The following is an 18437-nucleotide window of genomic DNA, read 5'->3' as shown; positions in this document are numbered from 1 at the left end:
GTATGCTTTCCTTTATTGGTCAGAGTATTGAGTACAGGAGTTCGGAGATCATGTTGCAGCTGTACAGGACATTGGTTAGGCCACTGTTGGAATATTGCGTGCAGTTCTGGTCTCCTTCCTATTTGAAAGATGTTGTGAAACTTGAAAGGGTTCAGAAAAGATTTACAAGGATGTTGCCGGGGTTGGATTCTGGTCTCCTTCCTATTTGAAAGATGTTGTGAAACTTGAAAGGGTTCAGAAAAGATTTACAAGGATGTTGCCGGGGTTGGAGGATTTGAGCTATGTGGAGAGGCTGAACAGGCTGGGGCTGTTTTCCCTGAAACGTCGGAGGCTGAGGGGTGACCTTATAGAAGTTTACAAAATTATGAGTGGCATGGATAGGATAAAGTCTTTTCCCTTGGATCGAGGAGTCCAGAACTAGAGGGCATAGGTTTAGGGTGAGAGGGGAAAGATATAAAAGAGAGCTAAGGGGCAATCTTTTCATGCAGAGGGTGGTACGAGTATAGAATGAGCTGGTAGAGGAAGTGGTGGAGGCTGGTACAATTGCAACATTTAAAAGGCATTTGGATGGGTATATGAATAGGAAGGGTTTGGAGGAATATGGGCCAGGTGCTGGCAGGTGGGACTAGATTGGGTTGGGATATCTGGTCGGCATGGATGGGTTGGACCAAAGGGTCTGTTTCCATGATGTACATCTCTATGACTCTATAAATCAAGAATGGTCGAAATCTTTGACAGGTGAATTTTGGAATAACAAAGTCATCTTTTTCAGTTTCTGATGTAAAATTCACTTTCTTGCCATTTTGACAAAAAGGCAACTTTCCTCCAGAGCGAAACCTCCCAGTTTAATTCGCGCACAGTTCTACCTTTTTGTCCAATTGAACCTAATATTATCCATCACTAAAACTAATTACTTGATATTTGCAACATTTACAACCTATATTCATATATCAATGGAGCTTCCACAAATACCAAATCCAACTTTTGCCCCTTCGACTTGATTTCTTCAAAGCTTTCCTCATTGATATTCTATTCTCCATTGTGAATGACAGCTAATACTGTACCTATATTCTCAACCAAAAACAGAAATTGCTGGAAAAGCACAGCAGGTATGGCAGCATCTGTGCAGAGAAATCAGAGGAAATGTTTTGGATAAAGTGGCCCTTCCTCAGAATTAGTACCCTGCATAGCATAGTCATTCAGGATTAAGTGTTCAGAAGTGAAAAAAAAATTGCAGGTGGTACAAATACTCAACAGATTTTGCAGCATCTGTCAAGAAAAAAAGTTACATTTTACCTCTGTGATTTCACCTCAGAACTGATAGAAGGTTATGGTAACCATCGGTTTCTGATGGAATATCATGGTCCTGAATTGTTACTTTTATTTCTACCACAGACGCTGTCACGACCAAGTGGCATTTCCAATAATTTCTATTCATATTTCAGATTTTCAGCATCCAGGATATTTTGCTTCAACAAATATAAAGCATACAACTCAACATTTGTGAAGGAAGTATTAGTCTTCCATGTGCTTCTCGCATTTCTGCTTTTCCTCTCATTTGGTCCTTCCTTCTAATTAAGGTAGTTAATGGCCCAGACTGATCCATATTCAAGAATTCAGTGACCAATCTCGATGGTATGCCAACACTGTCACGGACTTCATTACTAAATGTGTAGAAAACAACATGCCAACAAAGTTAATATGTATATTGCTCAACCGGAAACGATGGATGAACCGGGAAATGCACTGCCTACTGAAGGCCAGGTGCGCAGCATTCAAATCAGGTCTAACCTTTACAGGAAGTCCAGATAGCATCTCCATAAGGCCATTAGAGATGCCAAGAGGCAATACTAGACTAAGTTAGAGACCCAAACTAACCACATGGACACCCACCATCTGTGTGACAAGGTCTACATGACATAACAGGCTACAAAATGAAGCAGAAGAGAATAGTGGACAAAAATATATTCCTCCCTAATGTGCTCAATGAATTTTATGCTCGGTTTGAACAGAACATCAGTGAAACCGTGTCACCTGCTCTGAGAGCCTTGGATTCACCTATTCCCTCAGTCACTACTGCCATCAGATTGGTCTTCTTGAGAGTGAAGCCACAGAAAGCTATAAAGTGAAGTTCCCACTTCCTTCAAGAAGACCACCATCATCCCAGTACTAAAGAAAACACATGCAATATGCCTCAATGACTACCGCACAGTGAGAAAGGACATATCCCCAGGGATGGTGATGGTGGTGCCTGGGACATTATCAGTAAGGTATGACTCCATGAGTATGACTATGTCAGGCTGTTGCTCTCTCAATTTGGCACTAGCCCCAAGATGTTACTAAGGATGACTCAGCAGGGCAAAGGGCTGTGTATTTCATTGTCGTTTCCTATGACTTTATCAAGGCCAGGTGGTCCACCTGGTTTCATTTCTTTGTTGAGAAATCAAAGTGATTGACACAACCGAGTGGCTTGCATTGCCTTTTAGAAGCCATTTGAGAATCAAGCACACTGCAGTGGCTCTGGAATCACATAGGCAAGATCAGCTAAGGGTGACAAATTTCATTCCCTGAAGGACATTAGTGAAGTAGATGAATTTTTCCAATAATCAGCAGTGATTTCCTCATCATTATTAGATTCATAATTTCAGTTACTTTGAGTCATAGACCTGTACAGCATGGAAAGAGACTTGTTGGTCCAACTCATCCATGCTGACCAGATATCCTAAATTAATCTACTCCCATTTGCCAGCAATAGGCCCAAATCCCTCTAAACCCTTGCTATTCATATACCCATCCAGATGCCTTTTAAATGTTGTCACAGTACCAGCTTACACCATTTCCTTGGGCAGCTCATTCCATACATGCACCATCTTTTGTGTGAAAACGTTGCCCCTTAGGTCTCTTTCAAATCTTTCCCCTCTCACCTTAAACACATGCCCTCTAGTTCTGGACTCCCAGACCCCAGGGAAAAGATCTTGTCTATTCATCATATCCATGTACCTCTTAACTTCATAAACCTTCATAAGGTCACCCCTCAACCTCCAACACTCCAGGGAAAATAACTCCTAACCCCAGCCTATTCAGCCTTTCCCGATAGCTCAAACCCTCCAATCCTGGCAACATTCTTGTAACTCTTTTCTGAACCCTTTCAAGTTTAACAACATCCTTTCTAAAACAGGGAGACCAGAATTGAACACTGTACTGGTAGTTCTCCTACAATGCTGTGGTTGTGTTCCAGCAAAATCTCGCTTAATAGAAAATCGCTCAAGAATGGGCTCTATGGGAAAAGTGGGGTTAGGGGCAAACCAGCAAAAAATATCACTCACGATCGCTTAAAAATCACTCAAAATTCTAACGCAAAGTATAGCATAGTGTGAATGAAGATTGAAATTATATTTATTAAACAAAAGTAAATTTAACATGGTACATTTTTAAATATCTAAGAAAGCTGCTCACTCTACAGTACCTCTCACAAAAAGCTGCTCTGTTGGCAGGTGATGTCGGCACATGCGCAGAATGGCATGAAGACCAGCGCTGGCATTACACATGCACAGAAGGGTGCGGAGACTTCAGTGCAGACAATGGCGCACGTGCAGAATGGCATGGACATCGACACATGCACAGAATGAAGCGTGCAAACCAATCCCCACTGGAATCGCACTATTGCGAACAGAGCTAAGCATTCTCAAAAATACCGTTCCCTAATTCTCCAGCAACATTATAGCCAAATCACGCTGCTGACATGCATGTTATCCCAGAACTACCTGTATTCCAAAACTGGCCCAACTAATATCCTGTATAGCCACAACATAACCTCCCAACTCCTATACTCAATGCACTAAACAATAAAGGCAAGCATATCAAACACCTGTATTTCACTGAACTCAAATTCGACCGAACTCAAATTCCACCATGTGCCTAAACATTAGCTGAGTTACTGGATTAATAGTCTAGCAAAAATGCCACTATGCGTTTATCACCCCTCTTCTCACCATTTATCAGCCCAAGGTGTTGTCTAGATATTTTTGCATTTGCTTACAAACTGCTTCAATATCTGAGGAATACAAATGATATAATTCAATGACTGCACAACTCTGAAGCGGTATTAAATGAAACCCAATCTGAGGGAGAAATGCAAGTGCCCAAATCTACTCACTTGGATGATGTTGCCTCCAAATGTCCCTCGCAGTCCTTGCTGTTTGGGATAGTAAAACTCATCATTTGAAAGATTCCAGGGGTCTTTTACTTCCGGCTGTGACATGTTCTGTCAAAAACAGGAAAGGAGATTAAGTCCAATGTTCCAAATGATAACCAAATCTGACAGGAAGGATTAAATGCAATACAGGTACTTCTCCTTAATGCAGGAGTTGTGTTCCAGTGAAACCTCCTTTAATAGAAAATTACTTAGCATAAATAATGGGGCCTGTGGGAAAAGTAGGATTAGGGACAGAACAGCAAAAAATGTCACTCTCAATCGCTCAAAAATCACGCAGAAGTCTAACAACAATGTATAGCACAGCTTGAATGAAGATATAAACCATATTTATCAATGAAACAAAAGTAAATTTAAAACAATGCACATAAAAACTATTGTTAATGCAAGCACAGAAGGTAGTCATGGTGCATAAGATAGACACCCTCATTTCTGGATTAGTGGTGCTGGAAGAGCACAGCAGTTCAGGCAGCATCCAAGGAGCTTCGAAATCGACGTTTCGGGCAAAAGCCCTTCATCAGGAATAAAGGCAGTGAGCCTGGAGTGTGGAGAGATAAGCTGTTAAGCGTGCTTTATCACATATTTTCTCCTTCTGCTCGAAACGCTTTATAATATCTTGCTTCTCAGTGTTACAGCTTTTCTTTTCCATTCACCACCCGCAATTTTAACACCAGGACACTTCTTGTCAACATTCTCGCCCCTCCATTTTTTCCAAAAAAGGGATAATCTAAGAGCAGTGTACCTTTCACAGGAAGCTGCTCAACGCATCTCTCAGAAAGCTGTTTTATTGGTAGCTGACATCAATGCATGCAGAACAGCAAAAAGTCCAGCACTGATGTTGGCACATGCAAAGAACAAAGCATGCAAAACCATCATTGTTGGAATTGCGGTATTGCGAATAGACGCAAGTGTTCTCGAAAATATTGTTCCTTAATTTCCCCACCTATGTCATAAGCAAATCGCACTGCCGAAGCGCATGTTTTCCGAGAACCACCTGTACTAAAATATTTAGCCTAAATTGCCATTTGATGAAAGTGCAAAAGTTATGAGCATGTACTACAAACAAGATCAGTACATGTCTATGAAATTCAGACATGCACAGATGACTGTGTCCATGCAACTCATCGCTACTGGCACACAAATAGGTCACTGTGTATGTATGCTACCACATTAGAGATCCTAGTAAGAAATACCAGGGAACGGAGTATCAAAATAGATAAATCTTGCTAAAACTATACAAAACACAAGTTACATCACACCAGAATACTATGGACAGTTTTGGTCCCCTTATGTAAGGAAAAATATACTGGTGTTTGAGGCAGTCCTGAGAGGCTCATTAGGTTGACCCGAAGTATGAAGGTACTATCTTATTAAAACAGATTGAGAAGCTAGGACCTGTATTCATCGGAGCTTAGAAGAGGCAACCTTACTTAAACATGCAAGATTCTTCAGTGAATTAGCAGGGTACATTTTGCGAAGTTGTTTCCTTTTGTGGGAGAGAACAGAATCAGTCAGCATAATCTCAAGAGCATGGCTAACCCATTTAAGACAGGAGGAACGAGGAATTTCTTCCTTCAGAGGATAATGAACCTATGGAATTCCTTATCTCAAGGCTGTAGAGGTTCAATCATTAAGTATGTTCAAGGCTTGAGATATGTTTCTTTAATCAGTAAGGGTTATGGGGATACGGCAAGAAACTGGAGTTGAGAATTATCAGATAACTATGATCTCAATGAATGGCAGATCAGACGCAATGGGCGAAATGGCCTACATCTGCTCCTAAGTCTTTTTGTCTTATAAAACCAGTGTACAGAGTAAGCCTGGGGAGGATGAAAATCCAGTCTGCCAGGCAACCACTAATTTTATACAGTTACAGAGGCCAACAGCATAAAAAATTCAGCACCTGTCAAAAACAGCCACCAACTATTCTAACCCATTTTCCAGTATTTAGCCCATTGCCTTGCATGCCCTGCCTTCGCAAATGGACATCTAAATACTCCTTAAATGTATTGAGGATTTCGTTACAAACAATGATTTCCAGATTCCCACCACCCTCTACAAACCTGAAATATTTTCCTCATATCCTCAACACCTCCTGCCCTTTAAATTAAATCAATACCTCTGATCATTGATCCCTCCACCAAGGGGAATGAGATCCTGCTCGTCTACACTGTTATGCCCCTCATAATTTTACACATCTCAATCACATCCCCTCCCTTTGTCCCCTCTACTCCAAGGGAAACAACCACAATCTATCCAATTGCTTCATAACCAGAATTCTCCAGCCCAGGCCGCATCTGGCAAATCTCCTTTGTACCTTCTCCACATCCCTCCTATACTTTGGATACTGCGCATAATAATCTAGCTGTAACGTAATCAGGTTTTTACATCGCTTTTATGTACCTTTTGTATTTTACATACTTTTAATATCTTACAATATTTTGTATTTTGAATGAATTCCACTAAGGCCAGCTCAAAGTCTTCACCATCGAAGACAAACCAGATGCAATGGTTTTTAACTAACATCCTCAGTCAGCCCCAGTACCCTGCCAAATGCTGTGGTATCAGGACTTCAGGCCAAGTCTTATTCTCTCTCTCTCTAGGGAGAGAGAGCGAGAGCGGGAGCGAGAGCGCGCGAGAGAGAGCGCGCGAGAGAGAGCGCGCGACAGAGAGCGCGCGACAGAGAGCGCGCGACAGAGAGCGCGAGAGCGCAAGAGAGAGAGCGAGAGAGCGCAAGAGAGAGAGCGCAAGAGAGAGAGCGAGAGCGAGAGCGCGCGAGAGAGAGCGAGAGCGCGCGAGAGAGAGCGAGAGCGCGCGAGAGAGAGCGAGAGCGCGCGCAAGAGAGCGCGCGCAAGAGAGAGCGCGCAAGAGAGAGCGCGCAAGAGAGAGCGCGCAAGAGAGAGCGCGCAAGAGAGAGCGCGCAAGAGAAAGCGCGCAAGAGAGAGCGCACAAGAGAGAGCGCACAAGAGAGAGAGAGTCATAGAAACATATAACAAGGAAACAGACCATTCGGTCCAACTCGTCCATGCCAACCAGATATCGTCACTTAATTTAGGCTCATTTGCCAGCAGATGGCCATTTCCTTCTAAACCCTTCCAAGTCATATACCCATCCAGATGTCTTTTAAATGTTGTAATTGTACCAGCCTCCAACACGTCACCTAGCAGCTAATTCCATCCACGCTACACCCTTTGCATGGTGAAGTTGCTCCTTCGGTCCCTTTTAAATTTTTGCCCTCTCACCCCAAACCTAGGCCCTCTAGTTCTAGACACGCCCAACACAGGGAAAAGATACTTATCCTATCTATGCCATTCCTGATTTTTTTAAACCTCCACAAGGTCACCCCTCAGTCTCTGATGATCCAGGGAAAACAGCCCCAGCCTAATCAGCCGCTCCCTATAGCTCAAATCCTCCAACCCTGGCAACATCCTTATAACTCTTTTCTGAACCCTTTCAACTTTCACAACAGCATTCCGATTGGAGGGAGACCACAATTGCACAGAATATTCCAAAAGTGGCATGACCAATGTTCTGTACACCTGCAACATGAACTCCTAACTCCTATCCTCAATGCACTGACCAATAAAGGCAAGCATACCAAAAACCTCTTCACTATCCTATCTAACTGTAACTCCACTTTCAAGGAACTATGAACCTGTACTCCAAGGTTCCTTTGTTCAGCAATACTCCCCAGAACTTTACCATTAAGTGCATAAGTCCTGCTCTGATTTGCTTTTCCAAAATACAACACCTCACATTTTTCTGAATTGAACTCCATCTGCCACTCCTCGGCCCATGGGCCCATCTGATCAAGATCCTGTTGCGCTCTGAGGTATCTTTCTTCACTGTCCACTACACCTCCAATTTTGTTGTCATCTACAAACTTATTAACTATATGTCCTATTTCACATTCAAATCATTTATGTAAATGACAAAAAGCAGAGGACCCAGCATCAATCCTTGTAGCACTCCACTGGTCACAGGCCTCCAGTCTGAAAGGCAACCCTTCACCACCATTCTCTGTCTTCTACCTTAGACTCAGTTCTCTATCCAAATGGCTAATTCTCCCTGTATTTCATGTGATCTAACCTTGCTAACCAGTCTCCCATGAAGAACCTTGTTCAATGGCTTACTGAAGTCCATACAGATCACATCCACCTCTCTGTCCTCACTAATCCTCTTAGGTTACTTCTTCAAAAAAAACTCAATCTAGTGAGACATGATTTTCCAACCACAAAGCCATGGTGACTATCCCTAATCAGTCCTTGCCTATCCAAATACATGCACATCCTGCCCCTCAGGATTTCCTTCAACAACATTCCCTTCAACAACATTCCCATCACCAATATCAGGCTCACCAGTCTATAGCTCCCTGGCTTTTCCTCACCACCTTTCTTAAATAATGGCACCACGTCAGACAACCTCCAGTCTTCTGTGACTATCGATGATACAAATATCTCAGCAAAGGGTCCAACAATCACTTTCCTCGTTTCCCACCAAATTGTAGGGTATACCTGATCAGGTCTTAGGGATTTATCCACCTTTATGTGTTTGAAGACGTCCAGCGCCACTTCCTCTGTAATATGGACATTTTTCAAGATGTCACCACACATTCTATACTTTCCATGTCCTTCTCCACAACTGCTCATTTGCCAATAAGGCAAAAGCAAGGTATATATTAGCATTGCTATTTGACACTTTTAATGGTCATATTCCTTAATTAAATGACAACTCTATTTATTTCAAATTGTTTCTTTTCTGAAAGTCATATTTATGATCATGGTAAACTTTATCCAAATTAAATTTGTTCAACAGCCCCCAAGTGAGAGAAAAATTGTATGTGGCTGCTCCAGTATCTCTTAACCCCTGTTCAGAAAAGATGGACAACCCTGGGTTAACAACGAAAAATCAGGAATGGATGTAGCAGTAATACATAGCTTTGATTTGATCAGTTGTTTGCTGTACTGCTTAGCTCTGTCATTTGCATATAATCTATTTATCTTTGTAGACTGAAAATTCCAATACACAACATCAAAAAGAAAACTGGATAAGGTGCCACACAAGTACATTGATATAAAATTAGTGCTCATGGGGCTAGAAGTAATATAACTGCATGGATTCATGTTTGGCTACAATAAAGAAATTCGGCAGGGTGTAATATTGAAGAATCATTGCTTAGCCTCAGCTATCTGCAACAGATACTGATGTTGAGGTGACGAGGCTGAGTACAATCCCATCTGAGTTTGCAGAAAATATTTTTAGAAGGGAAAGAAAGCTGTGAGGAAGTCACAACGAGGCTGCAAAATAACTTAGCTTTTCGTTTCCACTCATGGAATGTGGGTATTGTTGGTTGGGCTAGCATTTATTGCCTATCACCAGTTTCCCTTCAGAAGCTGGTAGCTTTGGAAAGTACAGTGGAGATTGAATCTGTCTGATGATATGTAACATCATTCACCTTTACAAGACACGGAGAAAGAGCACATTTCATATCATGAAAAAACATCAGAAATATTTGTATTTACCGAGTGCGTTTTGCATACAAATCACTAACGATAAAGAGGTCTTACTACAATTCCATAGAATCTTAGTGCAATCACATTTGGAGGCTGGTGTACAATTCTGGAGGTTAGACATCCACTTTCTGGATAAAAGTTCATTGCCCATCATTAGTTGTTATCGAGAAGGTGGTGTTGAAGCTGCCTTTCTTGAACCATAGTGGTCTAAATGGTGTAGATAGACCCGCAATGCTGTTAGGGAGGGAGTTCTAGGATTCTGTACCAACAATGAAGAAATACCAATATATTTACCAGTCAAGATGAGAAGTTGCTCGGAAGGGAGCTTGCAGGTGATGGTGTTCCCATGCATCTGCTGCCCGTGTCTTTTTAGATAGCAGTGGTCATGGGTTTGGAAGGTGCTGTCGAAGAAGCTCTGGTGAATTTCTGCAGGGCATCTTGCATATGGTACATCAGATGCTGCTAATGTTATAGTTAACATACAAGACTATACAGGTAGTTCTCAGATAACGTGAGTTCCAGCAGTGCGATTTGCTTATAACGTCGCTGTGAAACTAAGGAACAATATTTTCAAGCACACTTACCTCTATTCGCAATAGTGCAATTCCAGCAGAGAACATTTTGCATGCTTTGTTCAGCATATGCGCCAACATCAGCACGAGTCTTCATGCACACGCACCGATGTCAGTTGCTGATCTGTACAGTATCTTTCTGTGAGAGGTACTGTACAGAGAGCAGCTTTCTGAGAGAAATACATTGAGCAGCTTCCTGTGAAAGATAATCTAGGAGCAGTGTATCTCTTTTTTTGAAAAAAAAAGCATTGTGACAAGAACATTAGCAAGACATTTCCTGGTGATAAAATTCCAGTAGTGAATGGAAAAGAAAAGCAACAACACTGAAAGAGAAGCTAGAAATTAAAAAGCATTTTGAGCGTAAGGAGAGAAAATGTGATATAGCTCGCTTAACAGGAATAGGTAGACTACTTTATGCACCATGATGACCCTCTGTCCTTGCATTAACAATATATTTTAAATGTACTGTTTTAAATTTACTTTTGTTTCATTGGTAAATATATTTATACCTTCATTCAGGCTGTGTTATATATTGTGTTCGATTTTTGAGCAATCGTGAGTGAAATGTTTTGCTGGTCGGCATCTAACCCCACATTTCCCACAGGCCCCATTATTTATATTAAGTGATTTTCTATTAAGCGAGGTTTCACTGGAACACAGCCAAGGTGTTATAGGACAACTACTTGTACATGAAACAGTGGTGGATGCTTGTGTATGTGGTGCCTAAAAAGCAGGTTACTTAGTCCTGCATGGTGTCAAGCTTGAGTGTTGCAGTAGTTGCACCCATGTAAGCAAGTGGGAAGTATTCCATCATACTCCTGACTTGTGATTTGTAGATGGCAAATAGGCACTGCAGAGTCAAGTGAGTTACTCAGTTTAGGATTTCTAGACTCTGATCAGCTCTTGTAGCCATAATATTTATACGGCAAGTTAAGTTTCTGATCAGTGGTAACCCCCATGATATTGACAGCGTGAGATACAGCAATGGTAATATTGTTGAAAGTCAAGGGGTGATGGTTGTTGGAGAGGTTTATTGTCTGGTAATTTTGTGACAGGAATGTTACTTGTCACTGGTCAGCATAAGCCTTGAAATCGTCCAGGTTTTGCTGCATTTGGACACGGACTTGCTTCAGTATCTGAGGCATCATGAATGGTGCTGAAAACTGTGTAATCACCACTGCTGATCTTATGATGGAAGAAAGTCATTGATGAAGCAGCTGAAGATACTTGGGCCAGGACAGAACTCCTGAAGAGATTGCTTGATGCTGAAATGACTGACCTTCAGGTTTTTTCATGATTCCCACTGACTCAAATTTTGCTACAGATCTTCATGCCACTCTCTGTCAAATGAGACCACAATGTCAAGGACTTTTATAAAAGCTTATAAAATCATGAGTGGTAAAGCATAGGGTTAAAGTCCCAGAATTTTTGTCCATCTCTATCACAGAGAGCTATATCTGTCAATCACTGAATGCATTGAGAAGTCATTACATTTTTGAATAATAAAGGAATTGCAGAAGATGTACAGTATGTGGAATTGTGTAATAGATATAAGCCAACAAGAATCTTCATGAATGTGAGAAAGCTCAAATGGACAGAATGCCTATTCTGCTCCCATTTGTTATACTCTTATGGGAGATGGAAGGTTGGAGAGAAGAAAAGCAAAATAAATACATTTGATATAGTATAAGAATATATGATTCCAACACCGGATGAACTGCCAGCTAGCAGATAAAAAAGGCATCAGAGTAAAGTTAGAGGTTAAAATGATGTTGGCTCACTGCACAATCCTGAACAAATAACTAGGTATCACCATTACAGAATGCCACTGCATCACCTGATAAATGGAAATTCATGGGCATTTTAGATTTTGTTTGATATGATCGTGCAAACATGTGTTACACAAGAACAGACTTTGAAAAGCAGTAGCAACAATATCTCTACCTTAAAATTTTGTAAGAAGATTTGTAACTCGGATGCTCATTCTGTTTGCCGAGCTGGGAATTTGTGTTGCAGACGTTTCGTCCCCTGTCTAGTGACATCCTCAGTGCTTGGGAGCCTCTTGTGAAGTGCTTCTGTGTTGTTTCCTCCGGTATTTATAGTGGTTTGTCTCTGCCACTTCTGGTTGTCAGTTCCAGCTGTCCGCTGCAGTGGCCGGTATATTGGGTCCAGGTCGTTTGTTGATGCGTTTGTTGATATATTGACCCAATATACCGTCCACTGCAGCGGACAGCTGGAACTGACAACCAGAAGCGGCAGAGTCAAACCACTATAAATGCCAGAGGGAACAACACAGAAGCGCTTCACAAGAGGCTCCCAAGCACTGTGGATGTCACCTCGACAGGGGACGAAACGTCTGCAACACAAATTCCCAGCTTGGCAAACAGAACCACAACATATCTCTACCCTACTGACCTGCTGTGGCTCATCCTTAATGACACCAGTCTTTCCTAAAAGGATGCGACTCTTGCGAGCTGATGATTCTTTTTTATTCTCTTTGGAAGGAGAGTTAGATGTCATCTCTTCTTTCTCATCAGGAATTTCTGGAATTAAACATAGCAGGTATGCATGTTTACAGAGACTGTATTTCAATTAATTTTTTGAGTAAACAATGCAAAATAATATGACTTAACGAAATGGAATGCATTACGTTGTTCACTGCCAATCCCAGGTTTTGAATAAGGGAGAAAATCATGCCTACCATCATTGCAAATGCATTTTTAGTTCAAAGTTTGCGAGAAGATTTGTAGCTCAGGTGCTCGTTGTTGTGGTTCTGTTCGCCGAGCTGGATCCTCAGTGCTTGGGAGCCTCCTGTGAAGCGCTTCTGTGATCTTTCCTCCGGCATTTGTAGTCGATCTGGACCCAATATACCGACCACTGCAACAGACAGCTGGAACTGACAACCGGAAGCGGCAGATTAAAACCACTACAAATGCCGGAGGAAACAACTCAAAAGCGCTTCACAGGAGGCTCCCAAGCACTGAGGATGTCACCTAGACAGGGGATGAAACGTCTGCAACACAAATTCCCAGCTCGGTGGACAGAACCACAGCATTTTTTGTTTTTTAATCAACCATAACGTTGACCTGTTAAATAAACCTGTGCTTTTGTATACTATTCCTGCAATTCAAAAACAATGATCTTGCATTTATATTTGCGTCAAGGTGTCACAAAACTCCTTACAACCAATGAAATATGTTTGAAGTGCAAGTCATTGCTCTAATATAGGTAAATAAAGAAATCGATTTGCACGTTGCAAAGTTCCACAAACAGCTCAGAGATAAATTACGAATTAAAGCACTGAAATATTTTTCATTAAGAGACTAATACGAACAAGATACTGGAAGTACTCAGTTACTATTCTTTCAATAGTGCAATGGGACTTTTTGTCAACATCCACCTGAGATTCAACTCAAACATATTAATCTGCTGTTAGCAATCATTGATGTGTAAAAGCTGAAAATGTGTTGCTGGAAAAGTGCGAACTTGAAACTTTATTGCTGGAACAGCACAGCAGGTCAGACAGCATCCAGGGAACAGGAGATTCGACGTTTCGGGCACAGGCCCTTCTTCAGGAATGAGTGGCCCGACGTTTCGGGCATGAGCCCTTCTTCAATATACTCAATAACAGCTTCAGTAATTGTGGAAGGCATGCTAAAGAATGACTGACTAACTACCATTGCTCATGACTTGATTTGGTAATACTCAAGAGCTCACTGAGCAACCCCTGAGACTACAATCTCTCAGAGCTTGGAATTATATAACTAACAATTTGTCTGTCACTCTGGATGAGAGCACTTTAGCATTTGGGCTCTGTGCTCTTTGTCAATTAAAATTTTCATTGAAATTGCATTTTTTAAGACAAATGATTGGAAAGTGTTTTTTATTTAAACAATAAATTTCTTGTCCTTGGTGTTAGAGGCTGCAAGTTTGGAATAGCTGTCAGAGAAATCTTGGTGAATTAGTACGATGCATCTTGTAGATGGTACACACCATTGCCATTGTAAATCAGTAATGAAAGGAGTTTACGTGGATGGTGGTGGATCGTGTGCAATCAAGCAGGCTGCTTTGTCCTCGATGGTGTCAAGCTTCTTGAGTGTAATTGGAGCTAGACCCAACCAGCCAAGTAGAGGGCACTTCATCACACTCCTGAGTTGTGTCCTATCTATGGCGGACAAGCTTTGTGAAATCAGGAGATGGGTTATTCACCACAGAAGTTCTGAACTCTAATATTCCCTTATTGCCACAGTATTTATATGGCTGGTCTAATACAGTTTCTGGTCAATGGTGATCCCCAAGATTTTTAGAAAGGGGAATTCAGTGATGGTAAAGCCAATGAATATTCAGTGAAGGTAATTCCATTGAAAGTCAAGAGGTATTGGTTAGATTCTTACATGACTTGGATGGCCATTGCTTGGCATTTATGCAACATGAATGTTATTTGCCACATGTCAGTACAAACATGGATTGTCCAGGTCTTGCTATGTATGAACACAAGAGTTCTGGAAGTTGCTACCGTGCACAGACCTCAGAGGCTGAGATAGCTAGAAAGAAAAAGTACAGGAAACGCTGGCATGGAATAATAAACTGTGCTGAGTATTGCACAACCATTAACAAACTTTCCACGTGGAACAATAGTGGTTTTAAAATATAATAAAAAAATCACACCATGCAACATCTCAACTGTCACTTAAAAACCGAGCTAAATTTCTCATATTCCAAAAGATTATTTTGTAACTTAACTATATATAGCTCAGTTCTGAACTGCCATATTTTTTTCAAACATATCAAACCAACCATGAACTACTGTCTCTAATAGAAACGGGAAACTATCACCCACCACATGGCTTCCCAACATTTTAGAGCTGCACTAAGTTTAAACTTCAGGTTCTATCTGCACTAACTGAAGTCATCATAAATCTGTAGAGCTTTCAGTGTTGTTTCAGCCTTTTTGTTCAGTGATAAGACATACCAAGAATTATGTTTTCATCATTCGGGTCAAGTGTCAACACAGGTGGTTCCAAAATTTTATCCATGGCTTGATCATCCCAGATGATGTTATCTTCCCATCTTCCATACACCAATTCCTCATTATCAATAGGGAAGATGGAATACCAAGTTTTATCATCTTCTTGGGAAGCTAGTGAAGGAAAGCAACAGTACAAGAAAGAAATTTTACCAAACTGACTTTGAGGTCTCATTTCTTACTAACAATAGGTCATAACAACGTTTCTTAATGCTAGTAAAATGCACCAAAAGACATCAGAGAAAGTTTATCAAACAATATTTGACAAAAATTACAAGGTGATTAGGACAGTTTGTCAAATAGTAAGGTTTTAAGGAGCAGCTTAAATGAGGACAGGGAGTTGAACTGTTCATACATTTGTTAGTTTGTGGAATATTAAATTTAAGAGACCTTCCTAGATAGCATTGAATTACTTTATTCTCGAATCAACAAAGGTTTGGATGAAGAGCATAGCCGAAGGCTTGAGTAAAAGGTACAGAAGGTAATCATGATGAGTTGGAGCCAGAGAACAGAATTTGTGAAGGAGACTAAAGACAATGGCTTTAATCTTCAATAGGAGCATATATCTGCTTATTTGATACTGGAGGTCTACCCGCAGTACAGGCTAAGGATTAATTGGTGCAAAATGGCAATTTATTAAACACCAATAATGCACTTAGCAATCACATTAACAGTGTTAAAGATTTTTTAACAGAATATTCACACAGCACACATCTTTAATACATAAACATTTTTTCTAATTTCAATAAAGGAATCTACTTTTGTTTCATTTTACCTACAGATTCGTTTTGCTGTACAATTTTGCCCAGGGATTTTGTTTTTCTTCACTTTGGTGATGGAAGCATTGCTGACAAGATCAACATTTATTACCCAATCCTACCTACCACAAGAGGCTTGTGAAGAACCAATTTTAAGACCATTACAATCTTTGTGATTGAAGTACTCACATTGCTGCTTGGTAGGGTTTACAGAATGTTGATCCAGCAACAATCAAGGAACTATCATGTACATCCACACAACTGTCCTGGATTTTGTCACATTTCAGCGTTATTGCAACTAGGTCTCATTGAACAAAGTTAAAACATTCCACTCTTGTACTTAATGGGTGTGGAGAAGTTTTGGGAGTCAGAAAGAGGGTGCTTATCACAAAATATCCAGCCAGTGATCTGCTTTATCAGAAATAGCATTTATGTGCCTGGTTCAATTGAACCTAATGATGGTGATGGTATTTAACAATGGTATTGCCACGTGGGAGATGATTGTGATTTCTGGTCAGCGATCATTGCCAGGCACTTGTGTCAGATGAATATTACGTGTCACTTGCCAGATCACTTTTCAAAAAAGTTATTCCATTCCCTAATTTCCTTTGTAATTACAAATGGAGTTTCGCACTGACTAAATATCAACAAAAGTCCACTTCTGACCTTATGATGGACTTGATAAAGTTATTTAAGTTATTTAAGATAGTTGAACTAAGCAAAACTATAGTGTGAAATTTCATTATAAGTAGATTACATTTTAACAGCTAAAAATGTGAAAATCTTCCTTGCACACCTATGCCCAGTCTTTAATTCCTTCATCAACACAAATAAAACATGTGCTATTGATGTGGTGTCATACCATGCTGCTCTGGCACATGTTTATCCTTCCCTTTTGCTGGGATTGGAGGACCAGGCATTGTTGTTTTCTGAACAGGTGTGGGAGGCAAAGGATTCGACAACCAAGAGATGCCACGGTTTAGCCCTTTACAGAAAAGAAATGAACATGCATAAAATTATTTTGGAAAGAAAACTGTTATCAGAGATGGAGATAGCAACAAGAAGAAGATTAACAATTAATCTAGAATAGTTGTTAAAAGTCTGCATATAAAATGGACTGAAGCCCAAAAGTAAATATTCACAAGCTTTTGCTGTGTGTTAGTAACTGACGAGTGAATATTTACCTTTGGGCTTCTGTCTATTTTATATGAAGACTATGACAGCTATGAAAGGCGAACAGAAGCATTTGTTTTTGGTCAATCCAACCTATTAAACTGTCTGCCTCCTCATAAAAAGTTCTTGTCCACAAGAAAAATAATAGAGCAAACATTTATACCTTGTTGTGCATTGTAAGCTGTAGCATTTCGAGTCATACTGGATGGCAACCACCCTGCTAAGCTAGCTCGCTGGGATTTTGTAGTCTTATGTTTGACATCTTCTCCATTCCAAATAATGTCCTCCTCCCAGGGCAGCTGAGTGACCATGAGGAAATGCTCATCTAGAAGAGCCTCCATTTCACTACGCAATTCCTTTTCATCGGTTGATTTCTCAATTTCTTCAGCAGGTTCCTAAATTATGCACACAGATAGTGACAATTAACAATATCTCAAATAAAGATATTAAACTTGTGCTTTCCTCGAAGCATACTGCTATAACAAAACTTGGCAATAAAGAACAACCAAGTTCTACACATATAAGGTTATTAACATGTTCAATTAATTACTTTCACACAGCTAAGTGCTACTAACAAAGAGGAGACAGAAGGCCAGTCAACCTGCTTTTGTGTTAGCTGAGCAAAGAACGTTTGCCAGGCAACCTGAATAGCCCTGATCTTCACTGATTGTAAGCATGTTTCTTTAATGTTCAAAACATAGCACCTCCAGTGCTGCACCAGTACCTCATTATTTTATGTTTCAATATAGCTAGAATTTATAATTAAAATGCTACCACTGAATAAAGTTGACATTACCCAAAAGAACTATTTTAAAAAATATCTTCTATAATTCATACAAATTCAAAGTTTGTGAGAAGATTTGTAGCTCGGGTGCTTGTTGTGGTTCTGTTCGCCGAGCTGGGAACTTGTGTTGCAGACATTTCGTCCCCTGTCTAGGTGACATCCTCAGTGCTTGGGAGCCTCCTGTGAAGCGCTTCTGTGATCTTTCCTCCGCCACTTGTAGTGGTTTGAATCTGCCACTTCCGGTTGTTAGTTCCAGCTGTCCGTTGCAGTGGTCGGTATATTGGGTCCAGGTCGATGTGCTTATTGATTGAATCTGTGGATGAGTGCCATGCCTCGAGGAATTCCCTGGCTGTTCTCTGTTTGGCTTGTCCTATAATAGTAGCGTTGTCCCAGTCGAA

General features: G+C 40.7%; 1 protein-coding gene across 4 annotated transcripts in view; it reads right to left on the bottom strand.

Annotated features, from left to right (window-relative positions):
• The window catches only part of taf1 (TAF1 RNA polymerase II, TATA box binding protein (TBP)-associated factor), a 176950-nt gene that overhangs the window by 108093 nt on the left and 50420 nt on the right, over positions 1 to 18437 (bottom strand). For all 4 annotated transcript variants that reach the window (XM_043704745.1, XM_043704744.1, XM_043704746.1 and 1 more), the window contains exons 9-13: positions 17419 to 17650; positions 16945 to 17067; positions 15271 to 15438; positions 12714 to 12841; positions 4157 to 4264 (exon numbers count right to left, since the gene is read on the bottom strand). In XM_043704745.1, coding sequence (XP_043560680.1) covers positions 4157 to 4264; positions 12714 to 12841; positions 15271 to 15438; positions 16945 to 17067; positions 17419 to 17650 — 759 coding nt within the window. The remainder of the gene's footprint in view (positions 1 to 4156; positions 4265 to 12713; positions 12842 to 15270; positions 15439 to 16944; positions 17068 to 17418; positions 17651 to 18437) is intronic.

The sequence above is a fragment of the Chiloscyllium plagiosum genome, chromosome 15 (genome assembly GCF_004010195.1).
Source record: "Chiloscyllium plagiosum isolate BGI_BamShark_2017 chromosome 15, ASM401019v2, whole genome shotgun sequence".
NCBI classification, from domain to species: Eukaryota; Metazoa; Chordata; class Chondrichthyes; order Orectolobiformes; family Hemiscylliidae; genus Chiloscyllium; species Chiloscyllium plagiosum.
Note: the sequence above shows the minus strand (reverse complement) of the source record. Positions and strands in the feature narration are given on the sequence as shown.